Here is a 19,673-nt window from a genome sequence, read left to right as displayed (position 1 = left end):
CATTGACAAATACTATTCACAGGGGCTATTTTGTGAAGTTTGGGGCAAATCGTACCAGTACTAAGGATTATAAAGCCATTCATATTGTAGTAATTTTAATGTGTCATGGTTTTGTTTTGTCATCATTTTCCTAGGGGGTGGTGCAATTGAGATGGAGCTTAGCAAGTATCTGCGTGATTACTCTCGCACCATCGCAGGCAAGCAGCAAATCCTGATTGGTGCATTTGCCAAGGCACTGGAGATTATTCCAAGACAGCTCTGTGACAACGCTGGTTTTGATGCTACCAACATCCTCAACAAATTGAGACAAAAGCATGCACAAGGTGAGTACACAGATGTGATAATCCAGTTTTAATGATACACCCCTATTGAAGACATGACCTCAATTTCAAATGGAGTGGCCCATTTAGGTAACCCCATTTGATATTCACACTCATTGTGTGGTCAAGTCTTCCCTAGGGGGTGTGTGGATGTCAATTGGATAGGCCTTTTACACTCGGTGATGAGCAGTTAGTTTTATCAGTGAGGTACAAGGTTGTTCTTGTGTTTAGACAAGCTTGTCAGATCATTGGTCAAACCCAATTGCTCATCGTTCATTATCAAAGTCCTGAAATGTTGTGATGTGTCTATTCTGAGTGTGTGCTGAAAGTAGTTTAAGGCTGAGTAAAAAATTAAACATATGTTTCTTGCCCCCTCCCGTTTCCTTTTTTGAGGCCGTTTCAATTTTATTTTATTTTTTACAAATTCATTTGTAACTTTAAAAAAGATGTCTAGGAAGTTGAGATGCTTTCTAAAGCTTATATAAAGAAACCGTTCTGGAAGGTTCTGTGATCATTAGAGGGGCCTGCCTACCATAACAATCAAATAAAAAAGGCATCTGCCTTTTTTCAGGCATTATTGTTTACACTACATACAGGGCCAAATATGGGTTTTTCGATAAAAAATGAAAAGCCGCCCCTCCTTTTTTACAAAAACCGGGACGATAAACATGTTTTTACTTTACTAAGCCTAAACTAAGGTGGAAATGAAACCTTGATTCACAATTTGACTGCTCAGTGCCAGAAGTGGGTAAATACAATAGCTGCCCTGTGATATTTGGCAATTTACACACAGTGTATTGTACTCATCTACACATGGCAGCTATTTCACTTACCCACCCACTTCAGGCACTGAGAAGTGGAATTGTTGACTTGACTGAGCAGTGGATTGAGTCAATCAGATCATGTCACTATTATTTGCTTGTTGAACCACCAAGGTTCCAAAGATACTCCCAATGTGTTCTGAATGTTCTGGAAAGAAACTTGCAGATTTTCACCCAAAACATTTTATTGAGGACAGGCGAACTGACAGCATGATCATAACGCCATTGATGAGAATATGGGTCAAAGCACCATATCAAGCAATACAAGTCCCCAGCCTGCAATAAATTCAACAGCAATTGCAGCCTGCCTGTCTCTCATTGTAACACTCTAGCCCCTTTTTGATATTCCCTGGGTGAAGGGGGTAAATAAACCTGGATACTCAACCAGAGGCATGGGTTGACCTGGCTATACTACCAGGCAGAGGAGGGAGACTCAATTTTTCTGCACACATTGGCACAAAAAAAGGGTGATAAAGCTAAGGCGATGTAAATCGGTGTACCATTTCATGAGTGTTATTAATATTATGTGGACATATTCAAACTAGATGTTTGGCATTTGAGGAGAGTAATATTTTGTTACTTTGACATGAGACCATTTCAAGAGCACCTTATTTTCAAGGCCACTGAACAAAAACAATAAAGCCACCAAAAGATTTGAAAGTTAATGAAGTTCAGGGGGTGGCTAAATGGCAAAGGTCATGACCATTATGGTTAATTTTTGAGCAGTCTACTCTGATTGTCATCATGGTGATCAGTTTTGCTATGTTCAAGTGATAGTGAGTGACCTATTCAGAGTAAAGTGCATTACAGCAAATGTGTATTTTCCAATCTTTGATCCTTGTTTATATCCTTCTCCAGGAGGCACATGGTACGGTGTAGATATACTCAATGAGGACGTAGCAGATAACTTTGACGCATGCGTGTGGGAGCCTTCCATCGTCAAGATGAACGCCATCACTGCAGCATCAGAAGCTTGCTGTTTAGTGCTCTCCGTAGATGAAACAATAAAGAATCCCAAGTCATCGGCACCAACTGATGATAGGCCAGTTCAAATGCCAGGCAGGGGCAGAGGTAGAGGGAGGCCATTTTAAGGACTGGAATATGGACTAGGAACTCTCAAAATATTAAAAATCTATAGTGCTCTTTTCAATGTTTGAAGTCAGTGATGCATGTCTTAATCAATTATATAGATTCAAGACATGCAGCAAGTGGATGTCGTCACTGACCCAGTGAAGTCCAATTGTAAGCTAGTGTGTTGTGATGTGTAACAGTGATATATTGTTCTTATGTCCCTTGCAGTATGACTGGTTATGTCCATTGATAACGCCCTATAATATCATTGTTGTAATTTATACCTCTCTTTTCCTTGCTAATGCCATATCTATTCATACTATTATGTGATAATGTCAAAGTGTATGAGTAAGGTGAATGCATTGAATTAAAAGGTTATACTAATGTATGAAATGAAATCACAATTCTTTGGTCAGGCTCAGGTCACACAGAGGAAAGCCATGAAAACTCAGTGTACTTTGTTTCCCTTTTGTCAAGCTGGTTGCAATGTGTGCATCTAAAAACCTGTACAAAGGGGATAACATGCCAGATGGTTGACCACTAGAATTAGGGATGACCAATGAACCATCAACTTGATTAGAACACTCCCATAGACATGCAGGGAGCTCAACTGTGCACTGCTTGCACAGACATTTCTAAATTGAGCTCATTCTTTTATTTTTCATTATGTTTCTGTAAAAATTGGAGATGTTAATGCCAATTATGTTTTGTAACTATCCTGCAAATTACAGCATCATAACTTATTTGGTTTTTCTGTAAGTGTGAGTCAAAATTGGTCCATCGCCACAGTGCGCTTAATTGCCAGTGGCCCAGTGCAGCACTGCTCAGAATGGCACAAAATATTCAGATGAATAAGATCAGGTGAACACCTTGACCTACTGAGCTGTAATTTGGCAGAGTTGTTGTTATTACCTCTATCATACCCTCTGTAAAAAGGAAAAAAACAACGGACAAGTAGATCACGAGTTAAAAATTAAATCACCAGCTTCCCTTTGGAATTTCCAAACACCTTTGAATCATGTTAAATAGACACCTTTCTGAACATAAATGTGAAGTTTCATGCTCATTTGTTGTATTATTCACCTGATCTCAACCCTAAACATTTTCTTATATTTATACCATCTGCACTTTTAAAATACGCGCCTAATCAATAATGAGTCTTTCACTCCATTGTTAAAGTACTGTGCTCCCTGTAGCATATGGAGTGACCATGCCCTGGAGTGTGATGGTTTTGTAGCACATGACAGTATTCATTCAAGCCTATCAAGGTCAGTTATTAGCCACTTGCTGAATGGCTGGGCATTATCAGCTATGAAAGAGATACCTTATGCTGCTGCCAATCACAATAGAGGTTAAATATTTTGTTAAAACCCCAGAAGTGATATCAGGACAAAGCTGTGCATGTTGGTACTTGATTGTTTGGATTCCTATGTTGAAAATCCCTTGTAGTACATTATTAATTTTCTTATGTGTAGTGTATATTGTTGTGGACAAATAGTTCACCTGGACTTTTGATTTTGTGCCACTTTGGCCATTATGGATGATTTTTGACAAATGTTTTCTAAAAGCATGATTTCAGTGCCTCGGTTTGAAGAAATACTTAATGCTATTGACTAGTAAAGTGCCATTTCATAAGAAACCCCTTTGATACTTTCACAATATGCTTGTTTCATGTTTGCATATATATTAAAATAAAGAAATATAAAAAGGTAAATATATGCTTATACCAATTTTGCTCACATTGCTATATTTAGACTTTGTCAATTTATTTTGTTCCAATGACCGGTCAGAATGGGAAACTTTGAAAATTCATAATTCGAAAAGTTTTTGACCGATTTTGACCATTTAACCACCAAAATACTTCTGTTGATGAGTTCTTTCCAGAAAACAATCTTTTGTAGCAAAAGGGGCAACATGAAATTATGATAGTTATCCCTACTAGAATGCTTCAAATGTGTTAGTGCTAAAATGTGCACTGTTATCTGGTAATGTGCAATGTTGTCAAGAGTTAAGTTTCGATGCAAGTTTAAACAAACAATACAATAAGTTTGACTTTAAGCACTTGGCCTGGTCCTACATGTTTCTTCAAGGCGGACAGAGAATTGCTTGTACACTTTCCAAGTCTGTAATCATTGTAGCAGTTGAAAAGTAATTGGTGCTGATCAGTGCCAATGGCAGTTTAAGGCAAGTGGGATGGCAGGAGCTGTCTTTGTCCAGTTTTAGCCATTCAACTAAAAAAATATAATATTAATACATTGATTTTATAGGATATGAGTCAAGGAAGCTAAGAATCAATCAAAACAAAAGTCATGTACATGGGGTGGAACTAACACCCCTTATATCAAGCATTGGGATCTCCTTTGTAGATGAGTTGACCTAAATGTTTATCATAAAGGCAAGGACTGGTATATCGATATGCTTGAATGAACTGCACACAACCACTACACTGTTCAATAGCCTTATTGTGATGTGGTGGTACTTATAAAAGCATGGGCCATGAATAAAATATGATGCGTGTATACTGCCAGGCAAAAATCGATGGAAATTGATAATGTGTGAGCATACTGCCAGGCAATGGCATCACAAGTCAACTCATCTATAGAATCCATAGCATTCTTCTTATGTGTTGGCTTTCTGTGTCTCAATATTTGAGCGCAAACACCGCTAGGTCATGCTCCCTCTGACACGCTTTTATAGAAGATTTATACAGAATGTCAATGGTTTTTGAGGTTAATAACTTTGTATCAGTTATATTTTGGGTATTGTGACATTTTGCTTGGAATATCCTTTGGCTCCAGGAGCAACAAGAGCAAAATGTTTAGATATTCCACAATATCTTGTAAACAACTGATGAACCTCTATTCGTACATAATTAATATGCAGTGTAATGGCGCGTATGATTGGTCTAGGTGATGAGCGTGTAATGGAAAAAAAGTTGGAAAATCACATTTTCAAGAATGTTACATCATATTTTGTTAAACTTGTGATGGAATAGAGTCACCAAATATTCTAGCGTGTATGAACAGCGTTCATTCGTAGAGTTTAGGGTACTAAATATGATCATTGTTTATGCTCGGTTCTGTATCATGCATAAACAATCTTATCATGGCAGCTATACTATTAATGAGCCGCTTATCATCTGTTGTATTAATGTGATAGATTTATGATGTAATCAGTCAAAATGAATTGCAAGTCATTTAATATTATATTCAAAAGAGGTTTTCAGTTTCTCTATGTCATTGTATAAATGAGGTGACATGTGATGACATACCAAACAGTTGGTTGACAGTTGCCATTGTTTTCTGCCAGCTATGTACATATGCACCCTGTTTATGTTGAGAAACTGTGCTTTAAAATTTCAGCCTAATGAGGTAAAGGGCGATACGGCTCAAAGTGAATCGATATAATCTGGTCTCAAGCATACTTCTAGTCCCTCACCTTTATACACAATGCTGTCACCCCATCTAAAAAGTTTCAACTCTAAGAAACATGGCTTTGATATTAAGGTAGGAGCATCGGATAATAGGCCCAAGCAGGAAAATAGCCACTATATCAAATCAGAATTATGTATCCATATCAAATATATAACCAATTTAAAATAAGTCTTTACTCCACTTATTTTTAAACTTTCAAGAAAATTTAAACATTTCTTATGTTTTTCTTTATTTTTTGAAAATTCCCTATTTTTTTCTACAAATAATTATTTCTAGCCTAGAGGGAATGTGATATGGTTTCCTTAGTTTGTGGGATGGTTAATAAGCCTAATATCTAAATTCTCTCGCCAGATTTTTTTGATAAAGTGTTTATTTTTTGAGAAAAATCATTTTTTCTATTTTTAAATTAGGGAAATCTAGAAACACCCATAACTTAAAATAGAAACACTTTATTTAAAAAGCTGGCGAGAAAAAGTTTCTAAATTTAATAACCTTTCATATGACACCTTGTTTGTTAAAATTGGTCCTATGGTTAGCTCAGACAATAATTATGAAATTGGGCCATTCAGTGTTTCTAGATCAAATCAAGAAAATTTGAGCAAGTACTAACATTCCCTTCAAATATCCCCTTTATTACTGGCCAATATATAGGAAAAAAGTCACTAATATTATTTGGTAACATTTTTGTAATAAAAGATCCAAAAAGCAGTTCTATAAAGGGGATAGAAAGGAGAAAAATAATATTTAAACATAGTATCCATTTTCAAACTTTTACCAATTTTAGTGAACGAGGCTTAGTGTCAAAACCACTTTATGTACAAAGTCAATGGGGTTTCCTAATGATAAAAAATGGCATAACTCAAAAACGCTTTGTTGGCAAAAATTAAAATTTGGCAGGCAACTTTTGCTCACCCAACTACACATCCTGTATCATTTTAAACCAAATCTGTGCATGACACCGTAGCCGATGTTTCTACCTTAACTAGAGGTTAATAACTGCGCATCACTTATTTGGAGGGCATTGTTAAAAAGCTAAGCATTTTGCCTTTGGAACTGATATTCCGAGGTCCAAAGCAAAATGTTTAGATTTTTAACAATGCCTGACCAAATGTCAAGATTTTCTTCTATAAAATTGGATGGTTTGAACCTAATGCACAATTTATTGGTCGAGCTATGAGTTTTAAGATATTGGTGAAAAACTTCCAATTTTATCATTATTATGTTCTCAGAATTTTAACTTGTCTTGAATATCTTTAAGGAAAATAAGTTTGTGTTTATCGTAGTTTCGTAGAAATCTACTAGGTTATCAGGCATGCATCTTCCAAGTTCATGGCCAGCAACATACAGCAATATTTGGTTCAGCTGCAATAATTGATACTTGGGGCTAAGACTAGGCTTTGGCTTAAAGTCAGACTTTGACATTGTATGATATTGAGGCTCTATTTAAATACAAGCCATGCATAAAAGCAGACTCAGGCTACACCTTATGCCTTGGTCTAGCTGATGAAAAGTTATAAAAATTCAGGAATTGCTGTACAAAATATAGGAAGGAAGATTCTGAGAACGTAACAATGCATCAAATTGGACCCAGGGTAAATCAATGTCGTCAAAGTGTTGATGAATAATGGACCATTTTCCATTTTGAATTTGTTTTGTATTTGCTGACCATTTTTTTTGTACCAAATAAAAGTGCAAGTATATGAAGTGAAAGATGATTTGTATTGTTGGCATTCATTTCTTCCAGTGCTTTAAGGGGCCGTCCATAATTTTCGCCATTTTAAGTTATGCACAAAGCGTGCATAAGAGGGGGGAGGGGAGGGGGTAAAAAAATTTGGGCATGTGTGCATAAGAAAAATGGTGATTTGTTTGAGCAATTAAAAAAATATGAAAGTGTAAAATAATGGTATTTTCCCAACATTTTATTCATCGCTCTTTTAACCTAAGAAAATTTTAATGAAATTGTTTAACAAATTCTATTATACCAATAGTGATTTTATCTTTAATGTTTTATTATGCACAGCAGTCCTATATATACCTTTTGCTGAATACAAAACTTAATTATAGCACTCTATACAGCATCTTGCCTTAATTTTCAACAGAAAATTCCTAAAAGTTGAAATAGTAAATTCAAGTCTCTCTTTCGTCAAACACGGTTTAAATTCTGGGCAAGTTTTCTGAGACCCAGTAGGACATACTCAAAAGAAAATTGCAAGGAGACCTTAACACCATTCCTACAGTTTAATTTTGATTTATAGTGGGTACTCCGCACCAAAGTTGCATCGTATACGCCCGTACTAAGGTATCCACAGAGTATTATGGATCAGTAGTAGGTCCCCATTCATAGCAAATTTTTCGCCATTTTATTTGTGCATAACTCAAGGGGGGAGGGGGGTAAAAAGTTATGCACGCTTTGTGCGTAAGTGAAAATGGCGAAAATTATGGATGGCCCCTAAGTTTTATTCACATATGATGGTGAAGTGATAAAATAATGCCCGTATTCAGCACAGTGCTTGGCTATTCCAGTTGAAATCCATACACCCCTATGGAAAACATGACTGTAATCTCCTACACATGGTGTAGATATCAAATGGAGCCACCCATTCAGGTAACCCCATTTGAAATTCAAACTGCCTTATGTGGAAGGGGGTTTTAAGGATTTCAGCTGGAATAGTGCATTGAACAGGGATGATGGGTAATGATGTATCATGGTGCTGTAGCCTCCCGTAGTCTGGCTGCAAACTATTGTTTTATTGGGTTAGATGGTTTTGGCAGTTTTTCTTAGCTGACAATGGTGCAAATCATGTTAAATTTGGCAAAGATACAGTACTTATAGCGCTTATCATTATAGGCTATGGAGCCATTTCAAACACCCTTATTTGGTGGGAAAGGTTGAACTTGTACCCAGGTGAAATTCAAAATTGCTCGGACTTCTTTTTCTTACAGCCTGAAGCTAGACAAAAGCTAGAAGCTTTTGACCCCTGTACAAATTGACCTTTGACCCTTTTTGGCACATAACTCTGCAACCACAAGTCGAACACGCACCAAATAAGGGTGTTTGAAATGGCTCCATAGCCTATAATGACTGGGTATAAACTTATCCCAGTCAAGGAATTCAGCCCTGGATGGGGTATAAACCTATCCCAGTCAAGGAATTAAGCCCTGGATGGGGTATAAACTTATCCCAGTCAAGGAATTCAGCCCTGGATGGGGTGTTAACCTATCCCAGTCAAGGAATTCAGCCCTGGATGGGGTATAAACCTATCCAAGTCAAGGTGGGTGGGTGCCATAGGTATGTGGGTGAGTAGGTGGGTGCCATATGTATGTCGCATTATATATCTAGACCATATAGCCTTGCAAATTGGTTTCCCAAAAATGTGGCATGTTAATTCCTTGACTGGGATAGGTTTATACCCCATCCAGGGCTGAATTCCTTGACTGGGATAAGTTTATACCCCATCCAGAGCTGAATTCCTTGACTGGGATAAGTTTATACCCCATCCAGGGCTGAATTCCTTGACTTGGATAAGTTTATACCCCATCCAGGGCTGAATTCCTTGACTCGGATAAGTTTATACCCCATCCAGGGCTGAATTCCTTGACTCGGATAGGTTTATTACCCCATCTAGGGCTGAATTCCTTGACTGGGATAAGTTTATACCCCATCCAGGGCTTAATTCCTTGACTGGGATAGGTTTATACCCCATCCAGGGCTGAATTCCTTGACTGGGATAAGTTTATTACCCCATCTAGGGCTGAATCCCTTGACTGGGATAGGATTATACCCCATCCAGGGCTGAATTCCTTGACTGGGATAGGTTTGTTACCCCATCTAGGGCTGAATCCCTTGACTGGGATAGGTTTATACCCCATCCAGGGCTTAATTCCTTGACTGGGATAGGTTTATACCCCATCCAGGGCTGAATTCCTTGACTCTGATAAGTTTATACCCCATCTAGGGCTGAATTCCTTGACTGGGATAAGTTTATACCCCATCCAGGGCTTAATTCCTTGACTGGGATAGGTTTATACCCCATCCAGGGCTTAATTCCTTGACTGGGATAAGTTTATACCCCATCCAGGGCTGAATTCCTTGACTGGGATAAGTTTATACCCCATCCAGGGCTGAATTCCTTGACTGGGATAAGTTTATACCCCATCCAGGGCTGAATTCCTTGACTGGGATAGGTTTATACTCCATCCAGGGCTGAATTCCTTGACTTGGATAAGTTTATACCCCATCCAGGGCTGAATTCCTTGACTGGGATAGGTTTATACCCCATCCAGGGCTGAATTCCTTGACTGGGATAGGTTTATACCCCATCTAGGGCTGAATTCCTTGACTGAGATAGGTTTATACCCCATCTAGGGCTGAATTCCTTGACTGGGATAGGTTTATACCCCATCTAGGGCTGAATTCCTTGACTGGGATAGGTTTATACCCCATCTAGGGCTGAATTCCTTGACTGGGATAGGTTTATACCCCATCCAGGGCTGAATTCCTTGACTGGGATAGGTTTATACCCCATCCATGGCTGAACATGAAACTACTGAAGTAAAGACATCAATACAAGTTTGATATTCATTCTGATAAACAACATTTTTATTATTTTTTTCCATATTTTTTTAATAATTTTATTCATTGAGACATTTCATTCAGACAAAGTTCACAAGATGGGGGACACTACAAACTCCCATAATGTTATACCTAAGGGCACAATTCAATAAGCTGTATATTATTGTACTGGACCTTTGTGCTCTGGGTATTATAACTAATACCTAAACCACAGGTCCTCAGTACAAATATACACAGGTTACCGACTTGCACCTTTGGGATGAGACTACATGTTTACAGTGGGAGTGAGCATAGCTACCACTGTGTAACAAACAGCTTTGTTGAGCTACAAAAGCATTAAGAAGATATTACATAATATTAAGTAGGGAAATAATATGAAAAATAAGATATGAATAGTTTAGACATACACAGATAAAAACGAAAACAAGAAACACCGTAAGATGCGAAGAATAAATCAGATACACAACGGCTGCATTATCAGCAACAAAATCTCACTTTCTCTCTTTCAATAGGCCATTTTGGAATTCCCAGAAGCTTTTGCAAATTTAACTGAGAAAGCGTCATCATGACAGTGTGCATGTTAAAAAAACATCACCATGGCAGTGCGCATGTTCAAGAAACGTCACCATGGCAGTGCGCATGTTCAAGAAAATGTCACCATGGCAGTGCGCATGATCAAGAAACTGTCACCATGGCAATGCGCATGTTCAAAGTCACTGCATATTCTTAAGTCACACAACACTTGTTTTGGAAAATGCACAATAGCGGCACTGGCATGATGACATATTTACAAGTAAATTTCCAAAGGCTTTTGGAATGTACTGAAAATTGTGTAGATTGATCACTTACAATAATAGGTCAGTTGGACAAAAGGTCATGACCTGAAATGACATATTTCATAACTCCATTGTGATATTTACCAAAACAAATGTCAAATGTTGCCTTTTGTATAAAGTTTAAGAACCTACATACAAAATCAGTCCAGAATACTAATGCTGCATTCATGCAGATATCAATGAACTTTTTCTTGGCTATGAGAGTATTGCTACCTGATTGTGCAACATTTAAAGAGTACAAAGAATACATGATGTGAATGAATTGTATAGGTGCAGCATTTGGATGTATTCAGCCAATCAATGTTTGGTTAACTTCTTTATCATGTTACCATGGAAATAAACAAGAAGCATTCTAATAATTATAATATAATACAAGCAAAGAGAAATAAAAGCACCATATATTTCTTTCAAATATTCAACAATATAATTGTCAAGATTATCAACTTATTACTGATTTTGATCCTTAACTTGGCCAGTGATGGTCCCCTGTATACATACATACACTTACATCGCATGACTGGAAAATTACCAGCAAAACGTAATGTACAAGAACGGAATCTTATAGGCCTACTGCAAAAATATATACACTTCACTAGTCAGTTATCAGCCACTTATAAGGGTTAGAAAGCCTTTCATCTCAAAACAACACAAAACATATATGCACATACGTGGTATCAACCATTTCGCAATCGTTACAAAACTTTGGTTTGTAAAAAAAGACATTTCAAATCTGTACACCTCCATTGGCTAATATACAGAAAGCCCGTAAGACTAGGAACATTATCATCCCTGAATTACCAGTTCACTAATTCTCATTGAAAAACATATACAGGAATTTGTGAAATGGTAGTTTTGGGATTGAGGATCACTCTCATCCCTCAGAACCAGTTTAATTGTGAAAACTCATACTTTAATATGAGAGTTCTTGAACTTGGAACTTTTGGGTGGGAATTAGGGGCATAGATATTTTGGCAAGAATTTGTTGATATAATACTGTAACAGAAAACGAAACCCTTGTCACATTCATGTGCATTCCACCCAAAATATAACTTTTGTTGTTATTACTGTCTTTATATATACCTGTAGACCCTTTGCTGACAAATGGACAAGTAGTTTACAATTACTACAAATACATCCATTTCTTTTCTTTATTTTTATAGTATTTTTATTTTTTTGGTCAGCAAGTCAAACCTCTGATAGATATGCAATAAAATATACAAAACCATCATAATACATAATCATATAATACAACATGGTCTGTCTGTCTTATCAAATAAAAAGGATTTCCCATAAAATGGAAAGATATTGGCAAAAAAGCAACAAAACACAAAGTTGATGTTTCAACACAAAAATATCTAAAAACCTAGGATTCCTTCTCTAGAAATACTGAAATGTTGTCATTTTTGTAGCTTTGTTTTATATTTATATTTACTCATTAAACAAAGACTAGAAACACCAGGTCCCTCTCTAGAAACATTTCTGATTCTCAATTTCCCTAACATTGGGTCTGTGCATTTGGGTTGAAATATACAAATTAATTTTGATGACTTTACGATGATAAAGCTACTGATAGCCAGTCATATGCCTTAACACAGCTCCTTTCTGATCATGATAAAATTGTGCCTCCAAAATGCAATGCATTGTGTTTAGTCATAACATGGTGTCATACCTCAGCGGGACTGTCTTATACAGGTCAGCATATCTACCCTAAAACCTTGTTTCCACGCCCAAATTCTTGACTAACACTGTATACGATATACGTACAACTAATACCTACTTCCCATGCTGTGTGACTTCTTCATAATATCATTGACCACAAGTTTGGTGACATGACAATTTGACTGAGCTCTGTAAAGAAGTGACAAATATTGGGCAATACATCAAGACTGAAGTCCTAAAATGTGTTTGCTAAGGCCTTTGGAACTTGGGAGGTTCCCGTTCGAACCCTGGTGTTTGCCCTCCCCACCTACATGTACCTGATAGCACCCAGCACCAATTGGCTTACACAATTTTAATTCTGAACATAATCTTGTAAAAAATAGAGTACATGAAAATAGCTCATTTATCAAATGGGGCACACACAAACTTCCAATCACCCAAATGATAGACAGGGTGCTCTCAGAAGATTCATATATTTTGATATTAGATATCAAAATTCAAACAATCTGCTTTAAGAAACCCATCATACATTGAAATATCTTAACCTTGATGGTTTAAATTTAGAACTTGTCAGATTATCATTGGTCATGAAAGTACCCCAGGGCGGTCATCTCACATAGCCAACGAGGTAACACAAAAAGTTATTTTAGAATCCCCATGACTATGAAAAACCCCTTGACAACCTCAAGCCAACCTCTTCTTTGACTGAACTGTCTGATTTATTCCCCCCATTTGCCATGATTTCAAATAATAATAATGTACGACAATTATAGGCAGGCAACAGGAAATGAGTTGCCAGTTCAGGAAATGCAGCGGGTTTAGAAGAAGTGAAAAGCGTAGCAATTACATCTGGTTTTTGTATGCATAACTTAGTGCTCATATAGTCACCAAACTGATAGACTTCTGTCTCAAATCACTCAACCAATACTAGGTATATTTGTACTCATTCCATATACATCAAGATTTATAATACATTTTCTGAAAAACCCACAAAACTTATGTTGACCATGCTCGCCATCCCTGAGGTTGCGGGTTAATTTTTGTGTTAAACATCACAGCTACAGCTACAGGGTGTTACAAATTGGCGGGGTAGCTGTCGCCACAAAACTAGAATGTTTCCGGTTTAAGAGTAAAAACAACAAATGATAGCTTACTGTTCGAAAGCTGGGATATTTTCCAGATCTTCTGTTTGTGTTTAACTATCTCCATGCTGAAAGTGGTATGTTCTCAATTTTTTGCCTTCAAAATTGTCAATTTTGTTGATATAATTCTTACTTATCATGACCATATTTGGCATCAGAAATGAGTACAAATATGCCTACTACTGGTCCAGTAGTTATTTTAGATTACCTTTCTTATTTACAGAAATCACTATTTTTCATATCACACTCCCTGCATGGGATGTATCAATTTTATGACAGTGTTACAAGTTTCTAGTTTAATTTCTGTCATTTCATTGTTGTTAGTCAATCTTTCAAGGAACATTTTATGAATTAGACTTTGAGACCAGTTTTGTGTCAACAACTTGATGTAACAAACTGATTTGTAAATCAAGAAGGTAAGTCAATGAATGGGGACAAGTTTGGACTTCATAAACATTTGGATCATATATTTACTGAATAGAAAAGGGAAATTCTGAGTCTTGTTTGGTCCTTTTAAAATGAAAATACTTTTTCAGCCAAAATTTCAGCACACACTTTATGACTTAAGATGTCAATAATTTGAGCCACAGCAACATATTACTACTAGGTTTATATAGTGCTCTATCCCGTCCGATCCTAACTATGCTACAACATAATATTTGAACCCATAAGCAAAAACATTACATGAAAACACCAAGAATGCCAAAATTGTGAAAATAAATTGAGCATTTGTTGACCATTTATTTCACTCTGATTGCTTACGGTAATTGAAAGCATCTTGTTTTCCGACTCAATGTAACTTAATTTGGCTTTTAAGTATGAGAATATTTGTGAATGTTATGTGCATAGTAGGATCACAGGAGACGCACCTTGGACGGCATGTGATCAAATATGTTGTCATTTGAGACATTCCCATTTTATTCCCTGTTTTAGCAATATCTGATATCTTGGCAACCATGCATGTAGGTCCAATGGGCTATTCCATTTGAAATCCATCCCCCCTGGAAGACATGTCTTTAATCTTCCACACAGGGGGTGTAGATTTCAAACAGAGTCACCTATTCATCAGGAAACCCCATTTGGAATTCACATGCTCTTTGTAGGAGATTAATATTATGTCTTCAATAGGGGGTGTATGGGTATCAATCGGAATAGCCCAGTAATAATGGGGCTTACAGTAAAACACTGTCAAATCAAGTTAACATAATAAACATTGATTTTGGGCAACATGAGGTATTTTTGCATGATTGCATCACATAATTATGAAAATTTTCTGCTTTAATTAGTTATTGTACAGACTTCGAAATATAGTAACATTGTTTTAGCATTGATTTTAGATACTCGCCTGTATTCAGCCTTAAAGTCAGTTATTACAGTTACTTTATTGTTTGTATAGTTACATAAATGTGACATCATGGTGCATCAAAAGATAGACTAAAGCTTGATATTGTTTTAATTTGAATATCCATATTTGATGGATTGATAAGCACACAAAATATGTGTATATTCTTATTATTTGTTTGTGTCTTATAAAATGGACTAGAATAATGATTATCTGTGCCGTAGTCTTGCTAACATAACAAACCCTTTGATGCAGAATGATAAAACATACCACAGAATTCAAATCATTTTTAGATTTTTACACCCATAGTCCCAGAAGTGAAACAGCACTGAAGTTATCAAACCTGGTTAAAATTAAGAAATGGGGCAAAATTTTGAGAACAACTTCTTAAAAATATGGTTAGTTTCAAAATAAATAAGTTTTAATATGGATACATTGGTCAAAAAATATATGGCACCATCAACTTGGAACTGTTAAAAATGTTGGTTGTATAAAAGTATTACACACTAAATTGTAAACAATGTTGAAACATTGTGGTGTTCATTCACTAAAAATAAACAATTGAAATATATGGGTATTCCTCTCGGTATGGATATGGTATTACCAAATTACTGGATTTCATTGGGATATATTGTAGACTGTGAATTATCACATAACACTTGATCATACTTTGACATGTAGCTATCCACAACATTTTGAGAAATCAATTTCAACTACCAAAACTAGAAAAAATTCAAGCAAATTTGAAATGAGTTTTGCGTCGTTGATGCTGATGTTCATAAAAATAAAATTCTGTGAAAATATGCCAAATATTGTGTTTGTGGTTCCTTCATGTGTGTATGAGTGTCACAGTGATAATACCATCTCAATATCTTACTGATTGTCATTCAATTACATTCCCATATTCTCATGTCAACTTAAAGGGGCATTTTGTGATCCACAGCCTCATCCCCCACTTTTCTCAAAAAATGAGATTTTTATAACACTGGAAACCTCTGGCTACATAATGTTTATGTACCAAAATATTTCTTATAGATTAATTTGCTTAGCAAAAATATCAAATTTGTAGTTAACAGAACAAAACTACAACACAGTGGCCTATGGAGAAGTGTCATACACATAATCGTGCATAACTTGCAAACGCAAAATCGGAATCAACTAAAATTTTGGGAATAAGCTTTTTTTGTTTATCTTATGAAAAATGTTATAAAAAGGATGCTAGGATCACAATATACTCCTTTAATAAGGTCTCCACAAGTTACATTCTAAGAGGGAAAAAAGACAATTTCATAAAATGTTGTGTTTACACTTACTAAATGTTACTAGTACAAAAATAAGACCATCATCCCTTGCTTTTTGCAATACATATGTAATGAGCAAATATGTACAATAGCAGCAAATTCAAAAGCATCGTGATAACAAAAAACAGTACTAGCACATGTATTACCCCTCCAGAATTATCCCTCCTGTTGACAGTCAAAACTGTACCAGGACATAATCATCATTTTATAATTTACACTTGGCACACTGCATTCTGGGAGATTTTTTTTTACGACATTTTTCATCTTTTTTTTTACATACAAGGTGACATACATAAAAAAAAAAACACACAATTTTCATTTTCTACTAAATCTGATATAAATTTGTATCTATTTTTATGAGGTGGTTTCCATGGGAATAATTATTCCACATTTAGTAAATGTGACAAGTTTACAATTAAAACATTTTTCTTCACATTAAACACTCTTGTCCATCTGAATCAGTGTTGGCACTCCACATCACTTAATGCTCTTATAATATATATATATTTATAGCTATATATGTTTCTTCTTTTAAAAAAAATCTTTCTTAAAACTCGCATCCCTTTTACATGGAATGCTAATTTTCTGTCAAACAATTGTGGTCCAATATAAGGATATTTTTTAATAAGAGGTTTATATGTTCATATTTTCACCGATTCAGAAAAAAATTACTGATACAATTCTTTAAAAATCTTATTTCTCTGCCAGCATTTCTCATTCCTGAAACCAAACATTTCACTTTTTAGTTTCACATATTATTTATCTGCCAATGTCTAACACACACTTGGATCTCAAACAACCTCATCCACCACGGCACAGTTCTATAACCCCAATATGTTTGTACATTCATGGAATGACATTTGAATGCAATGGGTACAAAAATTAATTATCTACAGCTTGAGGTCAATATGAGATGTGATTATTTGCAGGAGTTGAATGAACTGTGCCTGATAATGAGGCTGTTTTGTCCCCCAGTGTTGTTAACATTACACATTCTTGTTTGGGAACTTTGAAAAACTGAATCTTCAGAAATTGGCTAGACCAATGATGTACCTTGTCAACTGCAAGGATTAGTAACATATTATTATATGACCTTATTCACACTCAGGTCTGATTTCAGTTCTTCACAAGGTTCTCATAGTTGCTTGAGTTCCACACTTTTAGTTCATAATGGGTAATAACCCATGTGTACATGGAACCATCAACAGTATTGACCATGCCATATATGGCAACATAATGGCCAAAAAAGTTTGTTTTGCAAATATTTTGTTAATTACTTGCTCGGACTGTCCAAATGACTGCTGTACGCCGAAGCACCACAGGTTGGGAATGTGAACGGTCCGCCGACGCCACAGAAAGAGGGCGGGGTCATCATGGCTGCGTTTCCTGTGTTATAGGTACGAGGAATGGTGAGCAATGCTACTTTGAATATAACGGTCTGTATCATAAACAACAAAGGGCACGGGATACTCGGTCAGCTATTTGTTATGCTATAATAAATAAAGTTTAACATATAGAAGTACACAACAAAAGTGGAAAATTAACCTTCTACACATTTCCCATCATTCATAGCGGTATTATTAGCACTAATTCTATGCACAAACCACATCTAGGCTGATTCCCTCTGTCTTTTGACCTCCCACTGAATATGCATGAGTTCTTCATGAAGCAAACAAGCACAAGGTGCCAGTACAACAAACAAGGCAGATCAAAATGATGCCACAACGCTTCAAATGATGGGATATGTGTAAATGGTGAGTTATAATTAAACAAAGGGGGAAAATACCGAATTACACTATATTGGTGTTTGTATAATGCAGTCATGCAATTTTATGTGGTTCTCATGCATGTTGGCAATTTCAAAAAGTTTATGAATATGCATTCTAAGCTCCCAAACTCACCACAACTGAGTTGTCAAATTTGGCACCGAGTTCTGATGCTTTTCGAGGGCTTAAGATGCATTTCAAGACTTGGTGAAATTGGGTCCTAATGAGTAAGGGGTAAGACTGTAAGAATGATATGTGTGGATAACATGCAAGTGATACGGAATAAATCCTTTCTTTTTCAATGAGTTGTATTTCTGGTGTATTATAATATACTGGAAGGTTTGGATACTAACACAAGTTATGACCTCAGGATACCCAATGCTAAAAATCTCAAAATATAACAGCTTTACTAGAAATAAATACTACCATGCACTAAAATATTGTGTTGTGTGAACTATAAAGCCCCAGTCTAAACTCATATGCATGTTTAGCTATAGCGTTTATATCGTATTATGTAGGCTATGTGTACCTTTATTGTTGTTCATAATTCTCTATATTATTTGTTCAGCTTTTATGTATCACATGTGGACTTTTTAGTTTCATATATGTGAGAAATTGTAATAACATATAAATAGAATCACTTTTTATCTTGTAGCCCATTTTTATCATCTATAGATTTTTTTTCTTATAAAAATAAATCTTTGCATATTTTCTAATTTGGTTATCACAGTATCACTTCTCGTTTTAATGTAATCAATAAGATGGTGTTAGTAATTAATTATCTAAACACTACACGGTTTGGTTTGCCAATCAACATGATCAATAGCTCACGTCTCCAATAATCAATGCTGGTCACCTTACACACAGGTGGTTGCACTTTTCTCATATTCAAAATTTACCATTAGTTCATAGGATTTTCATTTATTTTTAAATTAGAATTAACCAGAAATTTTTAATTTTGGTTTTACATAATCATTTTCTGATATCGTATTTTGTTTACTTTCATACAATGTTGTGAATAAACAAATATCAAAATCCAGCATCATAATGCCAGAATGATCTGAAGACATTTCTATAATATTTTTTGCTTATTTTTTGTTTGTTAATATACTTAATTTATCAAATTATTTTCAGGGAAGATATTTGGGTAAAAATCTTACAATTGAGAATATAGGTTATGAGAGAAACCAAAATTCTTAGTTAAGAGCATGAGTCAAAACTTTGAAATAATGGATACCACCACTGACACCACAAAAATGACAGAACTGCACTCAAAATAAAATGTTCATTTTGATTTTAAAAAGCCATAACATTTGCCCACAACAATAATATATAAAATTGCAACAAATTGTTCAATTCTATACTCTGTAAACATTTTAATTTGTTTTAATAACCCTCCAAACCTCCA

General features: G+C 35.7%; 2 protein-coding genes across 2 annotated transcripts in view; one reads left to right on the top strand and one right to left on the bottom strand.

Moving 5' to 3' along the window:
- LOC140163096 (T-complex protein 1 subunit eta-like) overlaps positions 1–7,356 on the top strand; it is a 63,240-nt gene extending 55,884 nt beyond the window's left edge. Inside the window, exons 10-11 of the mRNA XM_072186472.1 lie at positions 135–323; positions 2,000–7,356. Coding sequence (XP_072042573.1) covers positions 135–323; positions 2,000–2,232 — 422 coding nt within the window. The 3' untranslated portion in view covers positions 2,233–7,356. The remainder of the gene's footprint in view (positions 1–134; positions 324–1,999) is intronic.
- Positions 7,357–10,217: 2,861 nt separating this feature from the next.
- LOC140163088 (transcription factor COE3-like) overlaps positions 10,218–19,673 on the bottom strand; it is a 153,013-nt gene continuing 143,557 nt past the window's right edge. The window contains 1 exon segment of the mRNA XM_072186461.1: positions 10,218–17,885. Within this exon segment, the coding sequence (XP_072042562.1) occupies positions 17,773–17,885 (113 nt within the window). The 3' untranslated portion in view covers positions 10,218–17,772.

The sequence above is a fragment of the Amphiura filiformis genome, chromosome 10 (assembly GCF_039555335.1).
Source record: "Amphiura filiformis chromosome 10, Afil_fr2py, whole genome shotgun sequence".
Classification (NCBI taxonomy): Eukaryota; Metazoa; Echinodermata; class Ophiuroidea; order Amphilepidida; family Amphiuridae; genus Amphiura; species Amphiura filiformis.
Note: the sequence above shows the minus strand (reverse complement) of the source record. Positions and strands in the feature narration are given on the sequence as shown.